The sequence below is a fragment of the Clarias gariepinus genome, chromosome 1 (assembly GCF_024256425.1).
Source record: "Clarias gariepinus isolate MV-2021 ecotype Netherlands chromosome 1, CGAR_prim_01v2, whole genome shotgun sequence".
Classification (NCBI taxonomy): Eukaryota; Metazoa; Chordata; class Actinopteri; order Siluriformes; family Clariidae; genus Clarias; species Clarias gariepinus.
In genome coordinates this window covers 24,407,213-24,432,604 of record NC_071100.1, presented here as the reverse complement: position 1 = coordinate 24,432,604, position 25,392 = coordinate 24,407,213, and the positions used below count along the sequence as shown (strand labels likewise).

The 25,392-nt window shown below is 40.2% G+C and overlaps 1 protein-coding gene across 1 annotated transcript; it reads right to left on the bottom strand.

Annotated features, from left to right (window-relative positions):
• Positions 1–360: 360 nt before the first annotated feature.
• Positions 361–23,404, bottom strand: tnfsf10l (TNF superfamily member 10, like). The gene is made up of 5 exons (XM_053497173.1): positions 23,053–23,404; positions 16,240–16,389; positions 9,480–9,516; positions 9,275–9,367; positions 361–5,193 (listed from the first exon to the last, which is right to left on the bottom strand). Exons 1-5 carry the CDS (start codon positions 23,251–23,253, stop codon positions 4,736–4,738), a joined length of 939 nt encoding a protein of 312 aa, XP_053353148.1. The 5' UTR covers positions 23,254–23,404; the 3' UTR covers positions 361–4,735.
• Between the last annotated feature and the right edge of the window lie 1,988 nt (positions 23,405–25,392).

Here is a 25,392-nt window from a genome sequence, read left to right as displayed (position 1 = left end):
TCTGTCTTTGTGTAAATGACCAAATGAGTGTGTACAAGATTGCAGGAGGGAGGACGAGGGGGTGGGTCAGGACCCCCAGCGAGACCGAGACTGACGGTGACTCACGTTTGGCTTGTCTACGTGAGTTATGAGAGATGTGGGGGTGGGAAATGGACAGGGGCGTGATCTTAAACTCAGCATTAACTCTGAGTGTGTGTGTGTGTGTGTGTGTGTGTGTGTGTGGGAGAAAGGGAAAGAGAGAGCAGGAGGAAAGGTTTTAAGCCCTGAGAGAACATGATGTATGGCAACCAGATGAGTAAAAAACAAAAAAAAGAAAAAAGTATGAACCTGTCTAGACTTTAAAACACTTATGAGTAAGAGTCTGCTGGAAAACAAGCACTTTAATTGTTAGAAATGACACATGTCCCTTAAAATCACAGATCACAAAAGATCAAAGGATTTTTTAAACAGAAAATATTCAATCATCAAACATTTGTACATTCTTATAGAAAAAACAACAACAGTGGTAAACAGTGCATGGTATCTTTCATTAAAGGAAAAATGAAACACACATATTGGTAAAATACAGATTATGACCAATTGGAAAAAAGAAAAGGGAAGAAACACAGCCCTGGGCAGAAGTAGAAAAACAAAAGCCCCTTTGTTCGGTATTGCTCGCGGGGTTTGGACTACATTCATTTCTTTTTTCCTAAAAAAAAAATAATAAATCAGCACAAAATAGTTTGGTCTCAAATAATAAAAAAAAAGACTCAAACAGTTCAATAATATTCCGATCAGGGCATTTCATGAATTGCATCCATGGTTTTGTACAATCATCTTCAAGACACACACTCACACACCATTCTTTCACCTTTTTCACATTTTGGTTTGTCTCTGTCTGTCGTGGAGGCGATCACGTCTGGAATCTGTTCAAAGCTGTTAGGATTCTGCAGTGTGTAAGTATTTTAGCCTGTCCATGGCGACCTGTTACCTGCCGCACACTAACCACTAACACTCTCGATATCAGGCTTTAGAGAGCAGCGCTTGCTCGATTGTGTTTAGCCAGGATTCCACAGTGAAGGTTCGATTTGCTCACACTCACTCAGTTGCATGTGCCTCAAGTCGGTGTGGGGTTACTTTAGGGCAAACATGTGGTCCTGGTGGACTTCTGTGCACCCAAAGTGTTTCTGTTAAGGACCCTGACTTAGCAGGTTGACTGTTGGTAATTTGAGAGCATTATGTCTATCTAGTTTTCATGTGTCTGGTTTGCATCACGAACAAAAAGTAATTCTGCGTTCAATGAAGTGACAAATTATAATCTCAAAAGAGAGCTTACTGAAAAAACAAACAAACAAACAAACAAAAAAAACGTCTAGCTAGGCTGGTTCGTTCAGGAATATACCAAGCAAGAACGTCCTACTGGATAAAGAAAGAAAAAGACCTAACTTTACCACAATCATACAAGCATACACTATATGGCCAAAAGTATATGGACGATCACCATCACAAACAAATGTGTTCCTGAACATCTCTTTCCAAATCTATCACAATTACCCCAACTCTTCTTGTAAGGCTTTCCACTAGATTTTAAAGCTTGGCTGTGAGGATTTATGTTCATTCAGCCAGAAGAGAGTTAGTGAGATCTTGAATAAGGAGAACTGGTGCACACCGATGATCCAGTTCCTCCCAAAGCTGTTGAATGAGGTTGAGGTCATGGCCATGGTACAACATGTGCTCACAAAGTTCACTTTGTGCACAGCTGCATTGTCATGCTGGAACAGGTTTGAGCTTCTTAATGTCACTGACGTGAAATCATATAATGCTACAGCGAAACACAGATACACATTCTAAACCATTGTGTGCTTCGAGCATTGTTGAGACAGTTCAGGGAAGGAACGCATGTGATATGATGGTGATGTTTTCACATTCTTTTGACATTCTAACATAATTACAGATTGTAGAAATGGCTCCACATTAACAGCATAAATAGTAAATAGCACCCTGCACTTTTACCTACCAGAGAACATAACTCCACCTTTTGTTTTCTATTTGCCACAAAACCAGTTTGTGAATTCACAGATCATCCAGATAATGTCAGCGCAAAGCAAATGCACATCTTTCATGCCTGGTGTCCTTTCCCCTTCGGTAAATTGCCTTTTTATGCTGCATGCGTTTTATTTGTGTTTGAACTGATTACTGCTACTGATTACTGCGTATTACTGTACTATACTGTATGTTAATGCTGTAACCCTACTGAGACACAGACTGAGTAGATATTAGGGACGGGAATCACCAGGGACCATACAATACGATATTATCACAATACTTTGGTGCTGATTCTATTTGTATCACAATTTTAGCAATATCCAGGATTTTTTTTTTCACATTTTGTTAGACTTCTGAACAAACCCTGCAAATAATTTGCTTATACCACATAGGATGCTGTGCTGCTTGCCTGATAGTTTAGAGTGCACCACCTGTAAGATTAAAAAGGATTGACAACATTTTAGCTCAAATGCAACTGTGAAAAAAATCTAAATCAATTTTGCAGTCAGTGTGTATACATGAACTGCCACGGTACAGAATCACAATATGTAACTGAATTGATTTTTCTAGTAGATAGTGTTTAATACTTACATTATATTTACCATAGTTGTACGAGATGTAAAACTTAACTGTTGAGTCACTGATTATAAAGATAGACTACTGCCACCTGCTGGTATGGAGAGTTATTGTCTTTGACCCAACCAAGAAGAAGAACTTGTGCATGCCTGCATGCTTTCAGATGTAGTTTTGTGGTGTGTTTTGCATGCAAGGTGTAGCATTTGCACAGTGACCATGACCACCAATTAGCCTTGTGAGTGTTAGTTACTAAGAATTCACACAAAGCTGTAAACTAAAGTAAGGCTAAAATGTCATTTTTGGAAACAAGTTGTACATTAACACAAAGCAATTTATGCATACATCCCAGCTTCAAAGTTTAAAGTGTGGGCTAGTTTTCTAAATCATAACTCAGATTCTGTATGGTCTTATTATTTTGTTGCCAAATCATTTGTATCACCCTGCCGTGACCTCTGCTATTCTGATTGTGCAGCCCAAGTCCAACAGTCTCACACGCGAACACATTTAAATCAACGCAGCACTGAAAGGCACTTCGGCATTCGCGTCTACAGTGACTGATATTAAGCATTCACGCTCGGTCAAATCGATTATGCCTGTTGCACAATACGTCTCCTTGATGCATTTACTCCTTCCAAGATGTCGTCCCAGATGGAAATAATGATTTATAGCATCTATTGTGGCTCACAGCCAAGTCCTTGGCAAAGGAAACAGAAAGTGCTTGGGCTATGCAGTTCGCTCCTGTGTGCATTGTGTACTGGCAGCAGTTGCTTTTTAGGCCTGGAGAATAGTGGCATTATCAGGGAAACTTTGGGCTTGAGTCCAGTCAGGAAGAAGAAAAAATTTACATTGAAGTCCAACTTGGCCCTTTATCAAGAATCCGGCCTTTTATATTAAGCGTTACTGCCGAATGCTTACACTGTTGTCCATCAAAATGATATGTATCGGCAGAGACGTTGGCCTGGAGATTTTTTCTTTTTTCGTTTGCACTCACCCTCTGTAGGGTCAGAACCTCAGTAGGTTGGAGTTGAGATCATATCTCATGTGTTACTCACTTCCAATATACTGTATGAGGCACTTAAATAACCACCATGTACTGTACTGTACATATACACGCATACACATACAACTGGGAAGAGAATTAGAGGAAGGTTACATACATATCATTCCACTGAAAATGTCTGTGATCATGAGAATGTTGCTCTGGAGAAAACAAAGCACGAAAAGGCCACGGGTGTGACATTTAAACTGCATGGCACACTGTTTGTTTAACCTTTCATACACCCTTTTTTTTTCTCTCTCTCTTTCTAATCGCAGATGTCCGAGCCAAGTGGACGGCCTTCTTGTTGCACGAGGGCGTGTTTTTCTTTGGACGAGTGAGGCGTATCTGCTTTGTAGAACGCAGGACTTAAGTGGGAGTATACAATTTATGAGAATTTGAAAGTAAACACGTCGGTGCCTTTGATTTAGTGAGTCTGACCACTTTATGAAAGGATCAACAAATCTTATGCACCCACTTCTCTGGCTTACCAGGTTAAGTAAGTGCATTTTGCATTCTGTGTGTGTATGTATGAAACGGGGAGGGCGAGAGAGAGAGAGATAGTGTCCAGGTCATGGTATCTGATTTTAGGTCTCCATCTGTGATTGCATGCTGCTCCACTGGTCGGACTGGCCACAGAGGATTCCTGCATCTGCACAGCATACGCCTCTCCTCTTTCCCCTGGCACGCTCGTCTCTTCTTGCATCTCAATATATGTGAAAAATGCATTATATCCGATGCCCAGTGGCCTGAGGCGAAAGCCCAGTTTTTCTTCTCATACATCAGCCATGCGCATGATGGCACAGATGAAGCCTTGCTAAGTTCTGGAAACTCTACTGTCCTTTCGGCTACCGTTTCCAAGATCCACATCTTTGATGTGCTTTTAAAAATATACATACATTCTTCGGCCTTAAAAAGGGGGTCCAATTGTCTGAACCACTTCCTTCACATACATATATATAAATCACGATCTAATAAAAGAAAATAAAGCAATGCAATGTCTGAGCTGTCCCTTGTGACCAGAGACAGAGACCATGAAAACCTCCCAGTGCCTCTTGGGTAATGTTGTAACCTTGGTGTAGTTCCTCTGATCTGACCTCACAGGTCCAGCCGGAAAGCTCCGAAGTAGCTTGATGAGTCCTCAGCATGCACCATTGTGGGAGAGGAGACGGACACAAAAACCTCGTCGCCAGCACGCAGCTCAAACAGACCTCCTTGGTAGACGGAGTGCAGGGCGTATTCTGCGTCAGGTGCCCAGCACTTGGTGCCTACACCCTTCAGCAGCTGGATGGGTCTCAGGTATGATGTTTTCTTGTAGATGCACTGAACCAGCTGGTGGCTGGTGCCCTTCTGCTCCCCCTCACTGGGTGACGGGTAGCGAAAGTAAACCTGCGCGTAAAGGTAGTATCGGCCATCCTGAGGCACACGGAGACGCCCGTTGGCCAAGGACATGTTGTGCAGATGGGCCCCAAAGCTCTGATTGGCCCAGGAGCGAACCTGGTGGCGGCATGACTGGTGCAGATCCGGTGATGGACTTGGATACTGAGGCGTGGAACCTGGAAGACAGAGATAGGTTTGGGTTAAAACAGAGATTCTACAGGATTGTGTGTGTCCATGTCAACTGTTACAATACAAGTTACTATAACATAAAATATTTTTAATCAGCGTCACATATGATTTTGCGTCATTTCAACGGTTGCCTTGCATGTTCTCTCCATGCTTGGGGGTTTTCCTCCGGTTACTCTGGTTCAGGCTAACTGGTGTTCTTAAGTTGCCTTTGATATGTGAATGATAATTGAGCGTCAAGCTGGCAATCTTAAGGAAGTCTTTGCACAGAAATGATGGATATATCTCCAGGGCGAGGAGTATCCACTGCCTGATGTGATGAATGGCACATGGACGCCAAAAAAAAAGGACACATCACACCTTATACTGCCTGGCATAAGCCTGTATAAACTTAATGATATAATGATTACAGATTTCCACTTCATATTATAACGTAACAGGGAGAAGCTGAAGGAAACAACTGCGGGGATGTAAGGAGGACAGGACAGAGCTGTGAAAAGCAGAGTGATGGATATTGAGGATTAGTGCTTAGAGGAAGGTATGGATCTGAAGCTGACAGAAAGCAGAAGTAGAGGAGGAGGAGGTAGAATGTCTAGGATGTGGATGGAGAATGGACTTAGAGGTGTGTGTGTGTGGGAGACACAGTGGGAGGTTATACAAACAAAACAATCAGCATTCCTTAATAAAGATCAATAGATCATGCAAGACTAAGTCTGTGACTTGTATTCCAAGATTAAAAAAATTCTTAACTTTAGGCTGCCTGAGACGCAGAAAGAGGTCCGCAGATGAGCAGCAGATGTCTACATTAGCGGTGTGCTTTTATCGCCAGCTCTTTGATATAAACAACTGCAGGGTTGTGGCGTTTTAGTGTTTGGAATTTAATACATGTCGGTAAGCGAGATTACTAAGATATATGTTTTACTGAGATCTTTGACAGAAATCAAGGCATATCCTTGCAATCACACAGGAAAGCATTTGAGGAAGTGAAACTCCGACTTCATCTCTTTCAAAGTTTGATTATCATGCTTGTGACTCATGGTGTGGAAACACGGTGGTTTTGGCTTGTCTAGTATATGCGTGTAACACTGCTGGCTAACAAAGATCAGCTGCTTTACACATAAACAACTGAGGAACATGGTTTTGAGGTGATATATGAAGTAATAAAACATATTTATAAACGTATTTAAGGCGGTATGTAAAGACCTGACTGAAATCTTTTAAACAATGAATTCATAAATTTGAAGTTTTTTTTAACAACCTTTTAAAACCTTTTAAATTAAATTCAAATGTTTGTCAGAGCCGTTTAAACAATATGAAGGACTTAAACAATGCTGTTTTTAAGTCATTACTGGGGCATTCAGAAAAGAATTCCGCGCACTTTAGCAGTATTTTGGCACAGCTCTTAATACTTTTCCTCTGTCCAGATCACATGCTGGGAAGGTTTTAAAATAAAACTTTCCGATTCTGAAAATCTGGATGTGGTTTAAAATATTCTGCTAGCAAAATCGTTTCGTTTGTCGAGATAAGTTACTGCTAGTTTGCTTGCTATAGTTTGCTACAGTTGCTTGAATTGTCGTAACCCAAAAACGAGTCTTCTCGGTATTGAATGCTTGTTTCCAGTATGACATTCAGTCATCAGATAAAGTTCTGTGTAAACCAGAGTGCATTGCACATAACAGTAAAATATGATGACATAGTTTTTTTGACTGAGAAAATTTTCGGAGCCACTAAAACAGAAGTGCATACGTCTGAAAGACTGAAAGATTGGCTAATTATATGAATAATACTAAATATTATACAACAGTTAGTTTCGACTGAGTAATCTTATTGGATGAGAAGCATTTTATGAAGATTGATAATACAGTAGATGGTACTGGGTACTGGGATGTTTAACTCATTTAACTCATATATATTATATATGATACATATATATCACTTTATATGATAGATGAGTATAAAATCATTTCAAATCACAGGTGTTCTAATAACTACATTAATTTCACTAACTTTCGCTCACAGCATGGGTGAATGTACAGTGGGTCAGTATGGTCCTTAGTACTGAGAAGAAAGCAGCCACCTGCCAAGGCATGGTAGCACCTTCAGCGAGGAAACACATCTGAAAACATTGTCATTTTAAGGAACACTTTGTCTGCTAATTAATTAGTTCTAGGTCATTCTGAATCACCTCTGAACCGTCCTTTTTGTTCTGTTCACAGCTAACGCAAGCTACAAAGCTAACTAGTTTCTAACACAAGGATGAATCCCAAATCCCTCTCTAACCCCAGATCAAGCGCACTAATTTGTGTGTGATATAAGTGTGATCAAAGTGATACAAAATAAAGCATTTCCATTTAACACTACTTGGATTCAACCCCGGCACCTGTGAAGTTAGCTGATATTCTGAAGTGGAATAAGTGGAAATAAATCTTCATGGTTTAATCTCTTCACCTTTAGGGCTACATAATAACGGTAAGAATTGAAACTACTTTCACTCAAGTATATTACACTGTCAGTTGCTCACTAATAATCTGTTGATAATAAATGGCGTTTGTTGTATTAAAGCAATATCACACTTGAACTTTGTGCTGTTGTGCTGAATATCAGCATGGCTGTAATATCTTCAAAACTTGCCTTTTAGTCCTCATGCCTACTCCCCATCACAGCTGTGCTGATATTCAGTACAACAACACAGCGTCAAGCATGACATTGCTTAAATACCAAAATAAAGAATAGAAATTGAAAACAATTAAAGCGAAACCGATAGTGACACTTTACATACACTATAGTAGCTTGATATCTGTAGGAGACAGATGTTCATGATTATCTAATCCTGCTGTGATTGACAGGGGTGAGAGAGTATGCTATCCTTTCCTAGTCATTTTTCTGTTGTTCCAGTCGGCATCCACATGCTTTTTTGGAGACAAATTGGTAAATGTGACGGTATTGTATCGCTATTGTATATTTAAATCCAATTCTGGTGGTATCAGTGTTTAACATTAAACATAAAAAACAGGACAAACAGAATAAACCATAACAAAGAACTTGACATAAAACCTAAAATAATATATCTGTAATATTTAAATAATACATCAGGTTTCTGTTTTGAAAATAGTTGCAACTATAAATGTATATCAGCTCCTTTTAAGGCATGCTTTTTTTATATTTAGTTACTCTCTGACACAAAGGGAAATTGAATCGTTGAGTGGATATATGAGTAGTGGCCTAAGGTTTTTAACACAAAAACTAAATGAATTTAATTAATTTTAATGACGTTTGCATTTTTTTTTAAAGGATAATAAGAATCATTTATTTCATGCAACAAAATTGCTATACAAAATTATAACTTAGCATAGTTCCTTATTTTTTAAAACCTGCTGGATCCGGCTGGGCATAGAGTCAAAAAGATATCTGCAGTACTTTGGTGTCACTCGCTCAATCCTTGTCTGATTAATTGCTTCCTGAAGATCATGTACAGAAGACGGTTTCTTGACTGCTACTGCCTTCTTCACCTTTGTCCAACAGTAGTTTTCTATTAGGTTTTGGTCTGGAGATGACCCAGGACACGACTCCAGAAACTGAATACCATGTCACATAAGCAGCTTTCAATAGTTTTCAGTTAATTACAACAACACTTTACATAGTTATGCTTAACCTAATTAATGAAATCACCTGCTTTGTGTACAGGGAGAACCAGAATGCAGATGAAGATGTTACCTTAATACTTTTGGCCATGTACAGTGAAAGAAAATTTCGAAAAATATTCCTTTTACCAATCCTGACTAATGCACCACTTAAAAAGGAAATTCCTACATTTTTCAGGGTACATTTACAGCATTTGGCAGACATCCTTATCCGGGACGACTTACATTTTATTTCGTTATACGTCTGAGCAGCTGTGGGTTGGAGGCCTTTCTCAAGTAACCAGCAGTGCTCGCTTGGTGGTGCTGGGGTTTAAACCTGTGACCTTGTGATCTGTAGGCCAACATCTTAGCACTAAGCTTTCCTGACCCACTCATTCCCCTCCAAAAATGAAAAAAATCAATAAATAATAAAACACCAGACATGACTCACCTTGTATGCTGCTGAGTGTGAGGTGGGCTGAAGGTCTCTGTGTCACAAACCTTGCCCCTGTAGTGTTGTAACCATGCGGTAAGGTTCTTGCTTCTGTAGTAGAAAAAAATAAAATCAGCGCAGCACTCATCACACCCTGGGGATGATCAGTATTCAACTTAATATGACCAATGAACATGACTACACGCAGTAATTTAAAGCTCACCTTGTAATGTCTGTCTGGAGATGATGTTCTCTGTTACCTGTCACAGAAAAGACACATCCCGTCAGAGCCAGAAGCTCAAAAACATGCACTGACTCAGCAACATTCCTGACCATCTTGTACATCTGAGGATATTTTATCTGGTTTCTTTGTGTCTCCGTCCTGGCACGCAGCTCCATGCAACCTAATCCAGTACGTTTCAGCTTGGAGAGCCTCGCTTCCTTTTCCATCCTCACTTTCTGTCTTATGTCTCTCATGCATTCCCTGTGCAATTTTGGTTGAATACAACTCAAACTTGCCAACAATACAGCTGTATTTTATAGTTTATTTTACAACAGTAATCAGATTAGTGTTTTTTTTTTTTTTTTTGCAGCTATACATACACAATTTTGGAACAGCGCTTTTGAGGGGTACTCGCCAGCTGTGCAAGCGAAATTGGGGCCCGAGGTAATTCATGAAGGCTGGAATTCGGTGTTTGAGGGGCTTGTCTAGTTCAAGGGGGTGAAATTTGCAATAACCTGTGACAGACATATTTTATACCAGTCACCCTTCAGTATCCAGTTCATTTGTCCCTGTCAGGCTGACCAGGATTTGAACCAGCAACTTTCAGCATAATGGGCTTGTGTTCTAATGCCTCAAGGCCAGTTCTAACCTATGACTTCATTTTGTTTTAACCCCACATGGAAACATCCGATTAAACTAATCACGGGCTTAATGACCTTTTGAGTGTGGAGCTGGATGTAAACGTTCCCATTATAAGCAATAATGTCCACTTTCAGTCATGGGCGCAACTGTAGGAGAATTCACAACAGGCACGTGTGTTTAATGTCTCGCAGGTGTCTGAAAGTAAAAGTTTTGAAAGAAGGAGGACTCTGACCTTAATGCCAAGCACAATGCTGGGAGTCGTATGCCTATGAAATGCACATCAGCCTTCAACTTGTTTCGCATGTGAAGGCTTAGCACACACAATGGTGGGAAAACAAAATGGTGACTAGAGAAGCAAAATACTCGAGGGCTAAAGAATGTCTTCTGTTTGTATCGGATTTCAAGAAATTACTAAGTAGCATGTTAAAGCTCAGTCAAGCAACTCCCTCATGTTGGATTAGAAACCGGTTTCATTCTTTCTACACAGTGTATTAAGCTGATACAAAGGCAACATAAACCCCACTGCTTTGACTTGTTTTTTACTTTTTTTTTTGTTACCCAGAAAAAAAAATTTATTCCGTCTATTCTTAACAAGCACATGCTTGCTAAAATGCTAAGTAATCATTTTTTTCCTTCTTAACTAAAGTTTATTATCAGTCTCTATTTATGGTCTGTTTCTGTTCTCCCCTGCAGATGCAGAAATCCCCCCCCAACGCCCCCCCGCCCTCCCCTCGCTCTTTTCTTCCTTTTCCCTGTCTAGTCTTCAGCGTGCTGTGCGAGTGCACTACGGAGACTCTGTTGATGTTGGCAAAAAGCTGTCTCGCTATTCATCAGACATAGAAGCGCCTACGCACACACTAAAATGACATAATCTCCCCGTGACAGCATGAGAGACGGCGGACCGAGGCACGCTCGCCTCTGGAGTTCCTCTCCATGGACTTGACACGGAATCCGCCAACGCTGTTTCCCACATGACACTGATTAAGAAAATTTTCTATTCTAATATCCAGCATATGTATTGTTCCTGTTGAGATGGATACACACACACACACTGTCTGCATTGTAATGGCAAAGATTTAGCTGGCGGACTGTCACATGTTAGTGTTGAAATCAAGTCGCTTACCCTTGTCTCTGTTGAGTCTAAGTGATCTCACCCTCACATTACATTCAAGTCAAAAATCCCTAGGATGTTACTCACGTCAAATCAGATCCAGAATGGGGCTTCTGGGATGGAAAAAAAATAAATTGCAGTAGACTGTAGCAGTGCGCTTTGGGCAAAGCTATTGATTGTTAAAGAAACACAGTTGACTTGCACCTCCATGTTTGGGGGTTTGAACCTCACATGCATTGTGGACTGATCAGTGTTTCCAAGTTGCCAGTAGTGTATACTTGGGTGTGTGATTTTATGATGTTATATAATTATATATTCTATATAATCCTAATGTAAATTGCATAAGCAAACCAGACAAAAGTGTTTGATAAGTGAGTCAGAAGTCTTAGGTAAGTGAGTCTGATTCAGATCTGAAGTCATAAAAAAATTGCTCAAATTACAGTTTATAAGAGCTGAGTCTTGCGTCATAGACTCCTACCCAAGTGTCAGGTTATATAAAAGTGGGTCAGAACCTTAGAGTCTTGGATCATTACACAATATATATATAACAGTTGGGCAGAGCTGAGCATGGCTTATTGCTCCCCTTATTGCTCAGCTCTGCCCAACCGTTCTGTGCTGTTCTCTAATAGGGCGTGTCTCAGCATTTGCTCATTTACATAAACACTGAAATGGCGCATTTAAAGCAGGAGTGAAAGCAGGGGGCGTTTGAGGTATATAAATGTGCTATATACCTGTGTGTGTGTGTGGGGGGGGGGGGGGGGGGTAGAACACTGTGGGAACACTTGACTGTGATTTCTTTGGCAATCAGAGGCTGGTGATTGCTGAGTAACAGATCGCTGGGATCGATGTCTCTCGTGTCACTTAATGTAGTCTGTTAAGAGCAACGACTCAGAAGAATTCAATTCCGCTTGTTTCACTTCGCCATAAATGGAGACGGAGAATAAGCAAATAGCTCTGACTATTTTCAGAGATATTCGGCAATAAATATCCTCCGTCGAACGAACGGCTTCGCTGGTAAGCAGTCGTGTAATAAGTGGGTGATATAAACAAAATAAACTCCTCCAGGGCAAGACAAGACCTCTGAACCACGGTTAATTTTGTGCTAATCAGCAGACCGCCTCTAGGTTATCCCTCGCCTGCTGTATAACATAATGCTAATTATTTGCTCTATAAAAGAACGTGCATTCTGTCGGATGCTGGAAACTGTAAAAGCTTTTGAAATGTGTAATGCCTGAGTTTATACTCAAAGGGCTTATTGGAAGTTTCGAAAGCAAACAAAGATGATGGGTTTGCAGAGAAAACAGCTGTTTTGTAAACTACGGGATGTTGATGGAAAGGGTCAGGAATAGGAAGTGGAAATGTGCCACAACAATAACAATAAACAAACTCGGCATGAAGCCTTTGACCGTAAAGCGAGAGAGATAGACAGAGGTGCTGGGGAGTATTTCTCCAAACACAAACACACACACACACACACAGACACTGCAGAGAAAATTATTTAGCCTCTCCTTTGCCTGTGCTGAGCAGATAATCAAATTCTTTTATATCGGCATGAGATTGGAGTTTAGAGTCAATTTTATTTTCTGTATAAAGCTATCTGTACGGTGCGTCCTTAAGGCGCTGCATTAATAAGCAACAGTGGCTAAGCTCCAGGAGAAGTGTGACTGGGTTAACTATAAAACTCAAATAGTTAGACTTTGCCCTGTGGAATGAAAAAAAAACTGATTTGAGATTAGATGGTGTTGATTGGATGAATGAAAACACATTTAAAAATGAATCTTGTCTGTTTCCAATGCACAACTGTGTGCTCATATGCAGTGTAGCCCTGCTGTGTTTTTGGGTTTGGGTTCGGTGCAGTTTGGCATTCGCTGCCACTTGATGAAGTCGACCCAAAACGGCTTCCCGCTCTGCTGCACTTGAGCAGAGACCCAGTTGTTGCTCTGATGCACACTTTTTCAGACTTTTTTCACTCCTGTTCGAGAGACTCGACTTCTTCCTTCCTTGCACACATCGTCTCCTTTACTTTTGACTTTTCAGCATTTAAAGCGGGTGTTAAAGACATGACAGTTTGCCTTCGGTCTTGGCAGTACACAAAACTGTCATGGCCGATTCAAAACGTTTAAAAGCTGCCTTTAAATCTCTCTCTCTCTCGCGCGCGCTCTGCCTCAGCAGGTCGCTGTAGCGGGTTAGTGAAACCTGACTCTAAGTAGAACCAGCTTCGAGCACTTCAAGAACATTTTTGGCAGGAGACGAGCCCTCGCGTACTCCACAGCCGAGCAACACGAGAGCGCCAGCCGGCCCTGGCTCCATCACCTTATTAACTTCTCTTTTTTTCTTTCCTGTTTTTTTTTTTTTTTGCTTTTCTTTTGAAACTTTTCTTTTTTGTCCCTTCTCTTTCTTAAATGTCTCGTGCTTACAGTCTCTATGAAACTTCTTTATCTCAAACCTCTGTTACATATTTTGGAAAGAAAGTTGGAAAATAATTCGTACAGCTGAATATTTGTATACCCTTAGGATTAATGAACCTCTTTAATCAAAGCAGCATTTAGTGTGTTATGCGTTACAGATGTTCTTTTAAATCACAAATAACAGAAATGGTCAAATAGTGTACTTTAAGTTGCCAGTAGTTAGTTAGTTCAAAGGTTTGCATAGCCTTTATAGATCAAGTCTGCCTTAATAAATGAATAAATAAATGCTAGAGATCCTTCTTTTGATTATTTTCTATGCATTTTTCCATTCATTTTGCATTATGTTTTATGCATAACAATTAACTAGTTTATTATTTTTTTATGTTTAATGCATCAACAAAATAATGGTATTCAAACTTATTCACTCAACTGTACTATTTTTCTGATGTACAAACACTTAATTAGTATAAAATAACTTTTTTTTTATTTCTCTTATACCACACAAACAGTTACAAATGTTATTGATTATAGAGGAATGTATACAATTTGCATTTCTACAATTCGAACTGATCAGATGTTCAAGTTGTCAAGTATTATTTATCAAGTTAAGTACATAACTTGACCTTAAAAGCCTGCTGTTGTCAGTTGCAATCCGTTCCACTGTTGCAAAAGTTTTTGAAATCGATTTCTTTTTTATTATTATTTAAATACTTTGCAGCTGCATTTGAGCATTGCTCCTAACATTTACAGGATTTCCAGTATTCTGTCTCTGTGATTGTGGAAAAAGCTTCTGTATTTCTGTATTTCTAAAGCTTGAAGAAGGAATGCTTCCTCTATGATTTAATGAGGGCTGAACCTCATTAAATCATAGAGGATGGATGATGTCTGACCAGGATGAAGGGACAAAAAGTCCCATTGAGCAACGACAGGGAAATGGAGCCTGGATTTAGGGATTTTCTGAGGAATTTGTCGGCTCCTCCTCCGCTCCTACTCACTCAGGTAGAGTCAGTGTTCATGATATTACACAGGACAGGAAGTGCCGATATTATCACCGGTCTCACCCTGGTGCATTCTGATGCACTTACAACTGTTGATTTCTGCGAGAGAATATCCGTCCGTGCCTGTGCAGCTCTTCATGTGCGGGATTAAAGAGGGAAAAAAAAAAAACTCTCTGTAGTGGAGCTGAGCAACAGATCTTTGTTTTGGCATTACATCAAAGCTGAGCACAGGACACAATAATTGCTGTGGTAACAAAGGCCCAGGTCGAGGGTGTGTGTACATGGGGTGTTATACCAATCTCACACTCTGCTATATGTAGTATGTAAGAGTGAGACTGGGATTGTTCCTTGTTTCAATCAATTAGTAATAACTTCCACGTGTGCTGGCATTCTCAACATTCTCACTGCGTACACATGCCTTTCTCTCTTTCACTGCCTCAGTTGTTTTCTCTCCTGCTTAGTTGTTTTGTTTCTTTTTCTCTGTTTCCTTCTTCTCCCTCCCTCCCTCCCTCCGTCTCTCTCTCTCTCACTCTCGCTCTCATTCCTACTGCTTGCTGGACCTGTTTCTTTCCTTCTCTAACTAAGCTCAAATCTCCTTCGCTAACTCATGTAGGCACGCAAGCAAATGCAAACACAGATTAGTGTGTATCCGTACATATAACATTACATATCGTTCTCTCTTCTTGCGTCAACCACATATATGTGTCCTCATGAGGATTTTTTTTTTTTTTTTGTTCCAGTGGCTGAACCCTAAATCGAACTGGGTATTCTTTCGGGAGCCATAATTGCGTCCACATCTCTCTGAAAATGGCACATGTGGTTTAAATTAAGTGCCAAATGCCTGAGTCTCCCAGCACCGATAAATTGTTTGCAGCCTCACTCAATTAGTAGAGAAAGATTTGACAGAGCGGGAGGGGGTGACATGCGTCATAAAGTCTGTAAAGTGTGGAGAGAGAACTGGAGGTGCTGGAATAGGGTAAACAAATAAATTGAATAAAAATTCTAATGATATATATATATATATATATATATATATATATACACACACACACACACACACACACACACACACATACATACATATATATATGTCTGTGTGAGATGTGTGGTCCGCCCTCGCCTAGAAAACACGCTCCGTGTCCATGTGTACAAGACAGAACATGAAATAACTGAACACAAGATTAAGCAGATGTTCCAGTGGAAATCCAAGTAGTTCCCCTTCGAGCCGGGACTTACAGTGAAGTGGTTCATGACTAGGGCACACTGGTGACTCACTTGGCATAATGCTGAGAAATTCAGTCGCTACCATGAAATGCCTTAAAGCAATTAATGAGTCATGCATACAGATTTTATGCAAGAAGAAATGACTGACTTGCTTTGACACATTTATGGCAAGAGTAATGAAGAGCTTAACTAGAATCCGCCTACTGGTTTTGCCACTGAGCCCAAACACAAGGGTGAAACGTATTATTTCTAAAGCGCTCATGTGAACGTCGCCGACGTCAGCGGAACGAGCCGCCTGGCGATGGCACGCATCGGCTTCACTGGGGTTGTGTAACGGAGCGCTTGTACTTCTTAACCAGTTCCAGATGTAGACTCACCTTAGAGATGTAAGCCTTGATGCCTTCAGCCAGTTTCACGCAGGATTCTCCTAAGAGCTGGGCCAGGTCCTCTGGAATATCCCGGTTTTTATCCAGTGCGTTCAGCAATCTAAGACATCGCAGCTCTTCTGTTACTCCTTGGCTCTTTACCTGTCAATAAACCAACCACAAGCTGAAATCGTTGGTCAAAGATAATTCTTCATTCTTAATACTAATACCAGTTAGTTTAAAGATTTTTAGGACAATGAAAGATCTCTTAAGAACTCTTAAAACTGTCACCCCCTGGCTCTTCACACTCTCAGACATTATTGAAATCTTTTCCTTTATATATTTACCAATCCCATTACACCTTACACTCTATTGTGAGGTGTGTCCGGAAAATTTCTTCATCTTTTATTGTTTACTCGTTTTTATATATTTCATATTTCCCATCAAGGAGATTTACAGAGACGTGCACCAAGTGAAATCTGTGGTACCGTGCGTCCTTGGCAGGGGAATCCTATAACCGACTGCTTTGTTCTCCGCCATCGTTGAAACTAACCCAATAAATTCACAACAACTGTGAAAGAACAATCTGAACAAGACCTGGGGGACAGTTAACAAGGGAGCAATGTGAAAACCCAGGACACGATTTCGTGGTCAGTTTGAACACAATTCCTGACCTTTCCGTGTGAGAAGTGTATAAGGACGTGCTAGGTCAGACGCGAGTCAGGACACGCTCGAGTCGGCGACTGCGAACCAGCTAAAGAGATGTTACATCCCTGACGGGGAAGTTTAGACGACCTTGCTCGGAGGAAAGCCATTTTTCTCAGTTTGGTTTCTCTTCAACACAAATCTTTGCAAATGATCTAGGAAGGAGGTCTGCATGCAATTTGAAGCCTAGAATAAGAAATTGCTTAGCGTCACGGTTGGTGTTTGCTCTTAATGATTCTTTAGCAGTTGCCTCCGGAGCATAAAGGCGAGGGCATGCAGGGTGAACAGGTCTTTTTTTTTTCTTTTTTTTTCTTTTAGAGCCAATGATGCTACACATATCAGGCAGTGTGAATCAGGCAGCTAATGAGCGGGCTTTACTCGTTTACTCAGGGCAGGGCTGATGCGGGGTCAGTTTTATGGGTCATGTTCTAATTTTTAGGACTACGACTAGAACAGGCCCTCAATTAAAAACGAACCTCTGTGCTTTACAGGAAATCCATTTCTTTTTCATGTACAGTATTTTACCAGATTTTCAATTACTTGTAAAGAGTCTAAATTGTGTGTGTGGGTGGGTCATGCAGATCACACAGACGTCTTAAAAAAAATGACCCGAGTACAGCTTTGTGGTTTTCTTGTAATGGGCACGATTATGATTTGTGGATTTTTTGCTAGAACTGTTAACATATTTCCTGCTTCATGCCAAACTGCTGGAGCCACTTAATATTTTACTGTCTTCTTCACAAATAAATCCTGGCTTATACAAGTTCATGCTTGCTTGAAATTGCAGCAGAGAGAGAGAAAGAAAAAAACATGAAGGAGTTCAAGTAGTAGCAGGACGACATTTGTTTTGAAGTGCTCGTACCTCTATCTCACAGCGCTGTCCGAGGTGTGGTTTATTATTGTGTGCCGGTAATCGAAGACATGCCCATGCTGTAAGATTTCACAAAAACAACCGTAACAAACAGAAACTAACCAGTGAGCAATGCTTCCTCATAGAAGGTGCACAGCAGGCTCCATAGCTGCATGTAATGTATAACATGTACTAGTAGTAAAATATACAGTAAAGTGCCATAAAATCAACAGCGCTGAGACGCCGGTTGTAGGGATGCAAGAGAGAGGTTCAGAAAGGGTGAGTGAGGATTTCTGATCCCAGAGAGAGTCGCAGGAAATAAGGAACAATGCTCTAGTGTTACTCCTGGTTTCTGGAGCTGGGGGAAGAGTGAAGTGGACCTGCCACTGCTGAACTTTATGCTTCACTCAACATATCGCTACTTTTTTGGGAAGGATTAAAAAAAAAAGAGAGAGGGAAACCAGTCATGCAACTTTAAGCCATGCCAGAATCTCTTTCTCTCTCTCTCTCCCTCAATTTGTCTCTTTCTCCTTCATTCTCAGTCATCCTTTGTCTCTCTTCCACACCTGGTATCTCTTCGTCAATATGTGAATTTTTTTATTATTATAGTTTTTGTTGTTTCCTAATTCCGCTGTGATGTCAGAGGGAAGCAACAGGGATTCTGGGGAAACGTTTTTTCATGCTCCCCTTTCTGTCCCAGCTCGTCTGCTTGGCCTCAGCGTTCGGAAATTCGGCCTGGGGGAAAGCAGGTTGTCTGGGCAGGCAGAACAAACGTGCTCAGAAATCAATCTTTTTTTAATTTTTGGCTAGTCATAACCCTGTTTATTTACTGATTAGAAATACTACCTAAATGTCAATAGTAATCATTACTCATCTATTTAATTGTCCATAATGTAATTGGAGCCTTCAAAGGATAATAATTATTTCTTAATATTTTCTACTGAAAGCTTTAACCTGCGAGGTGTAAACAAGTGCTATTTTGTCTCATTGTCTTATTACTCTACAACCTACTACAACTCTATTAACCTACTACATTAGAATAGCTCATTATTTCAACATATATTATTACTTTGACTTATAAAACACTTATGTAACATTATACTGTAAAACACCCCACCCTAAAATATTCCCAGGTGTTGCAAGTAGAATATACATCCATGTTTCAAATATATATATGCATATGTCTACTTGGAAAATATGAAGTAAATAAAAAATATATATGGTATGTCGTAACAAACTGTCAATATAATTCTATTACCATATATGGAGAGTTTAAGTTTAAGTGTTTGCAGTCAGGTTTAAAATTATGAGACGTTCACTCATACCTTTGCCACAGCACATTTTTTAAAATTTTTTACTGCTTTTTGGTTCCGTGTGATTTAACTGGAAAGCCTTCCTGGTAGAGATTTCCCTTTCGTCCCTGCCATTCTCAGAAATCACTGAACAACAAGGAGTGCCTGCTGATAAGCCTTGGCGGTGTAGTAAATATTTAAGTTTTGCTTCCCTGTAAATCTTGGACTGAAATTTTAAGTGCCATCTCGGCAGCTCCGTAACACCAGATCTCACACCTGAGTGGACAAGCACAAAGGCAATCACAAAGACAGAAAAGCTAATGACAAAAAAAGAAATCACCCCCATGTTGCTACAGGAAACCATCCTTTAACGCATAATCTCCTTTCTTTTTCCTATTCTCATTGACTCGTAAATCTCTTAAATGACCAGTAGAGATGGCCCCTTCGAGACCTCATTCATTGTAAGGTGTTTTCAAAGGGATTGTGGTCACTGGAATGTCTCTCGATTCTGTTCCTTTCTGTTCTGTTTGTCTTCAGCTTGGTTTCATCACGAGACAGTGCTTAGTGCTTACTAACTACTGGCCCTGATGATGGAATCAGGCCGATATCCTGCGCCAAAACCACCAAAAAGTTCCTATTAAGGCAGTCAGGCGCTTGGAGGAGGCAGTAATTGCCCTGGGTGTTTAATTTATATAAAAATCAGTTTAGGCCCAGCCAGCTTTTGGACCGAGTAACAAACACATTTAAATCTTAATGTGCTGCTTGTTGGGTCTGGAAGAATGCAGCTTGTCCAGCCTTCCTGCCTGAGCACAGTCACAGAAAGAAAAAAAAATATGTATGATATAATGGTAGAATGTAGCCTCGCTTCTCTAAAGTATTCTTTCCTGGATGAGTGAAAGCCTTGAGACGTGAGAAGAACCTGCTGTGCATGGCGTGCTTCACTAATGGGCCCTAATGAAGAGATAGCATCTATCTATCCGTGTAGCGCCGGAGTGAGCCGGAGGTCCAGTCCGCGGCTGGCTCTTTTTATTTTGCCAATAATGTTCTTACAGTTTGTGATAACGTGAGGCCGAGCGAAGATGTTTACATGCTTTTAGGACAACAGTGCTGGTAGTCCGTTCCATCTGGCTGCTACACCATGTGTGAGCGCGGGATATTTATATTAGCTCGAAAAACCCTTCATTAGTTTGCAGCTGGTCCGCATGAGGAACAACAGAAACTGAAATAGCAAAAAGTTTTCATTTTGGGAACCGTGATGAAGGTTAGGGCAAGGTTGGGTGTAGGCGTGACATAAATTAGTAATAATATGTCAATAGATCAACATTGTGTATCGGGGTGTGCGTATGTCTTTTAAATTAATAGCTGCCAAATCTTCTTTGTTCTTTTATTTATTTTTGAACTGATTACACTTACAGTACTACTTACATAAACAGGAATACAAAAACAACAACAACAATCTAATAAAAATTGTATTTCATATTGGAATTTTCCAGGAGGAAATTAATAGCTGGTGCTCATTAACAAAATAGAAAAAAAATGCTTTTGAATTGTAAAGTAAATAAGCAAATTTTCAAAAACAGCTTTAAGTCTGTTTCTAGTAAATCCATACTTGGGCACCATATTCACGTGTGGGCACCAGTGTTGTGTTTTTATTTTAAACTGTGAAACCGTATAAATTGAATCTTGTGTCTTGTTGGGAAATATCCAAGCCCTGCATGGGGCTAGCTGTAACTTGGCGAAACATGAATCCACAAAGGAAGGCAGCCAAATTTAGCTGCATGAGGACTGTTCTGCATAAATCCCAAAAGTTTAGTCTGACCAAACAAAAAAAAAGAGTAAAAAGAAAAGAAAGACAGAACAATTAATGGGCAGACACAGCAGGGTGTAAGTGGGTGAGATTTTTTCGCAGATCTTGGCAACAGAAACTGCCGCAGAAGGTTTTGACCGAGTTGGAGGGAAAAAGCTAAACACTGCTTGCAGGATACAATTTTACACCAACTTTTTGTTATTGTTGGTAAAGGTTTCTCTCAAGGAGCACCTGGAGTGGAACGAGGTGGCGTGACGAAAGTTTCCAAGGGGCGCTGACTTGCAATAAAACAAGCAGCATGTGGAAGTGGGCGCACCAGTCACACTCTGCGGCAAACTGGCTTAGTCATGGGCTCAGGGCAAGCGCCGTGATGTACTCAAAAGCAGACTGGCTCCGTTCTGGCAAGCACCTTCACGTTGGACAGCAGGAAGTAGACGGAAATAGGTCAGCCTTTGGTTCAAAGCAATGTCAGCTCCATACCCTTAAGTGAGAGCCCTTTATTTTGGTCGTCTTCTTCTGTTTACAGTCTTTGTGTCTGACCTCTTTTCCGTTTCATTGAACTTAATGGAGTCTCATCTATCAGCTAAAGTCCTAAGTCTGTTTATAGTGTTTATCTTTTCTGATTCAGGTTTTGATTTACGTCTTGTAAATGTGGAACCAGACAAATGCGAAGCTTCTGAGTAATCGAACGTCTTAAAGCTGTAAGTCAACTTGCCTGAACATGGCTTATCATCTAGTGACAACAGTGATGCATTACACATCACTCCATGACCTAAACCAAAACTGTCCTTGGTGTAGCCTCAGTTGCTTACAGCAGCTTACTCCCAAACCACAGTTTCTGTTTTTAAAAAAAAGAATTATGGCTATCTCCTGGAGAGCAGGGAAAAGTCCCTTTAAAATGATCAGAAGCAGCACAAAAACAACCACGGGCTGAATATAACGAAACAACGGTGTAGATCCTACTTCACATTGCAAGGCACAGCTCTACAAATGACAAAGCCAGTCACAGATCCGAGCTTTTAAAAATACATTTTCTTTAGAAAGAAAATATCTAGTGCACGGATTTACAGCATTCCTAAAAAAAATTCAGGCTTCAACAGTCTGGAGTCTTGATTTGGCAGATTCACAGAAAAGGAAGCAGCATTTGTATGTGTTCTGCTGTACCACATGGTTTTCTATGTGAAAAGCATACATGGGGAGGAAAAATCTGTCCATTAATCATAGTCATATATGTGTTGCAGAGTAATGTTATCACGCAAAGCAGGAAGACATCATAAATGCAGTGTCCTAAGACAATCAGAGCCATGATAATATATAATTATTATTGCATTATTATTATTTTTGACTACACCAAAAAATATAATAAGTAGGCTTCTAAACTAGACCTTTGTTTGTTGTTAGTGTAATACTATCACAAGTACTTATTTTATATTTGTCCATTATTTCTCTTGCGTAGAAAAGTGCATAGCCTCCCGAGACTCAGGAGTACTCTTGTGAACGTTGCAATTTCTACTGACTGTTTCTCTCTATTTATAGCTGAAAAAGTTTTGCGAAGGAATTATAACTAACAGTTTTCAACAAAGAATGGAACATGATCATTATATAGGAAACAAATGCCATGTCCTCATACGAGAATATTCAAATCATCAAAAGGAAATAGTTTATTTTAAAAGCTTTACATGGATTATGTACCTTGTATAGTTTTTAGTTTTTAAGGTTTACTATATTCGCATTTTCACGTATTGTGTATATTTAACATGACCATAATGACACTGTATATTTACAGTGACAAAGATTATAATTATTATAAAAGTTTTTACTAAACAAGTTATAAAATGAGTGTTAAGATAGATAAAGTACTTTATTGATCCCAAAGGGAAATTGTACAAGTAATAATAATAATAATAATAATAATATTGCATAGGCACACTGAATAATAATAATAACACATAAGTTCGCATACATGCATAAACATATAAGTATGAACTGCAACCTTTGAAGTGAACTATAAAAAGGATACATAAGTTGCAAACATTTGAAATATGAACCTTTGATGTCAGTAACACACACACACACACACAGAGACACTGAGAGACCCTGACAGTGTGATTAATACGCGCAAACTTGTCCCCCAGACTTGTAGAGAGTTTCTGGGCGCAGGAGAAGCTCACCTGGGACAGGGACATGTTCAGGTAGAGGAAGAGTCCTGTGGTGGAGGCGATCTGCAGCACCACCACCACGATCACCACCATGGCGAGCCACAGCTTGGACGGAGACTCTCTGCGGCCGCCGCCGCTCGTCGGCACCATCATGTAGGTAGTGGACTCGCTGCTGACCGAGCGGAAGTAGTCCTGGTTGGGCTGAGTGGCCATGGCATTCCTGGGCTCGAGTGACCGGACCGGGTGAAACTAGGCGTGTGTGCGGACAAGCTCGGCGCTCATTGAGCTCGGCGTGTGAGTGAGTGAGTGAGTGTTTGTGTGTGTATATGTGTGTGTGTGTGTGTGTGGTGGAGGAGGAGGGCCAGCCTGAGACTTTTCTCCGGGTTTCTTGGAGAGTAAAGGGAGGCAGGGCGAGTCTGAACCCGGGCCGCGTCCCAAATCACCTCCTCTCCCTCCCTGTGCTCGCGCACTGTGTGTACGGCGCTTCATGCAGACTACGTAGTGCACTGAAATATCCAAACTTTACTGTATTTGGAATTAAAGTTTGTAAACTAATCACGTTAATGTGTTTAACCCCTGTGGTGACTCCATGTCACTACACACTTATTTAAACAAACATTTCTCTAGTGTGTAAAACATGTTGTTTATTTATTTATTTATTTATTTGTAAGCATTTCCTCATGTTTATATATTACTGCCTTGCATAAGTATGTACCCCCTTAAAGTTCTTAACCAGGAACTAAAATGTACTTAAGTAGGGTTTTATCCATCTGTAGTCCACCTAGGACCCATGTAGGCCAATACTGTCCACTGTATTTGTTTCCTTTCCACGGCCATGGTGGGACCTTCAGTCTACAACCTCCGGTAATTAGCGTATTCTGCATGTCTTTAGACTGTGGGAGGAAACCGGAGTACCCGGGGAAAAACTACAGTCCCCAACACCGAAATCGAACCCAAACCCTGAAGGTGCAAGATGACGGCGCTAACCACTACGCCACCATGCCGCCTTAAGTGGGGTTATATGTCACAAATCTACACTAAATACAGCAAATAAGCTTTGAAGTAGAATTGAGAATGCTATGGGTTCTAAGTAAGTGAGTAAATTATTTTCAAATCAATCACATAAAAGTCAGGTGGCATGGTGGCTTAGTGGTTAACACTGTCACCTTGCACCTTGAGGGTCTGGGTTCGAGTCCAGATTCTGGGTTTGTGTGTTTTTCCCATGCTTGGTGGGTTACCTGCAGGTACTCTGACAATCAAAAAACATGCAGTTTAGGCTAACTGGAGTTACCAAACTGCACATAGAGAGAGTGTGCGTGTGTGTGTGTGTATACGTATGATGGATTGGCACCCCGTCCAGGATGTACTATGCCTCGTGCCCCAGATCTCCTGGGGAAGGCTCCAGCCCACCATCTTAACCCGGGATACAGTATAAAGCTGTATAGACGATGAGTAAGTGAGTAAGTGCGTGAGAGAGACATTAGAGTTGTGAGCATACCGCTCACTGCTCTGGGACTGCTCTGAGAGGTTTACGATATTTTATACTGTTTTATAGGCTATTTTATAGTTCTTATAATTAAACATAATTAAAACCTGGATGTTTTTAAAACAAACAAGCAAAAAAAACTTCCTTGGAGCCGGTGTAGTTATATTAAAATCACATGACACTTTAATTGCACACAGGTGCATCCTATCCATTTAATTCTGTAGTTTTTGATGGAATCTGCTGGCTGCAGAAGTAATTAAGGGGTTATACAGCATTGGGGTAAATACAATCTAAACCCTCACTTTATCACTAAATAGATTTTAAAACTAACACACTAATCACAATATCATATAGATCTTTTTTGTAGGCTCATATAATTTCATAATACCAGTTAGATCCATTTTTGTTCCAGGCTGTAACTTACATCTGACAAATACATTGCACAATAATGTGACAGTTAGACTGCAGATTCAAGCAAACATTACCCTTATGTGTTTAACTTATGCCATGATGACCTTATTGAATAGTCTGCTTCCAAGGCATCCTTATGCGAAGGACATTATCATCACTCATAATTGTATTTTTTTTTTTTGTAATTGTAGTAAAACTTCACTTAGATTCAAGCCAACATTACCTTTATCATTTTACCTTTAACTTATTCAGCTATATTCAAATTTTATTTGTCACGTACACAGTCATACAGAGTACGATATGCAGTGAAATGCTTTTTCGACTACCAGTGACCTTAAAATAAAAGCTTAAACATAAGAAATAAATATAAATAAAAGGTAATACGGTAGAAAATAAAGTTAACTTGTAAAATATACTGTACAAGTAAAAAAAAAAAAGACATATTGCAGTAAAAG

Bases quoted from the DNA above. Each gene is read 5' to 3' on its own strand.
- tnfsf10l (XM_053497173.1), bottom strand. From the start codon at position 23,253: ATGGCCACTCAGCCCAACCAGGACTACTTCCGCTCGGTCAGCAGCGAG. The intron at 16,390-23,052 runs GTGAGCTTCTCC...GTTTATTGACAG, and splicing joins TGAACATGTCCCTGTCCCAG to GTAAAGAGCCAAGGAGTAAC. The intron at 9,368-9,479 runs GTGAGCTTTAAA...TTTCTACTACAG, and splicing joins CTCCAGACAGACATTACAAG to AAGCAAGAACCTTACCGCAT.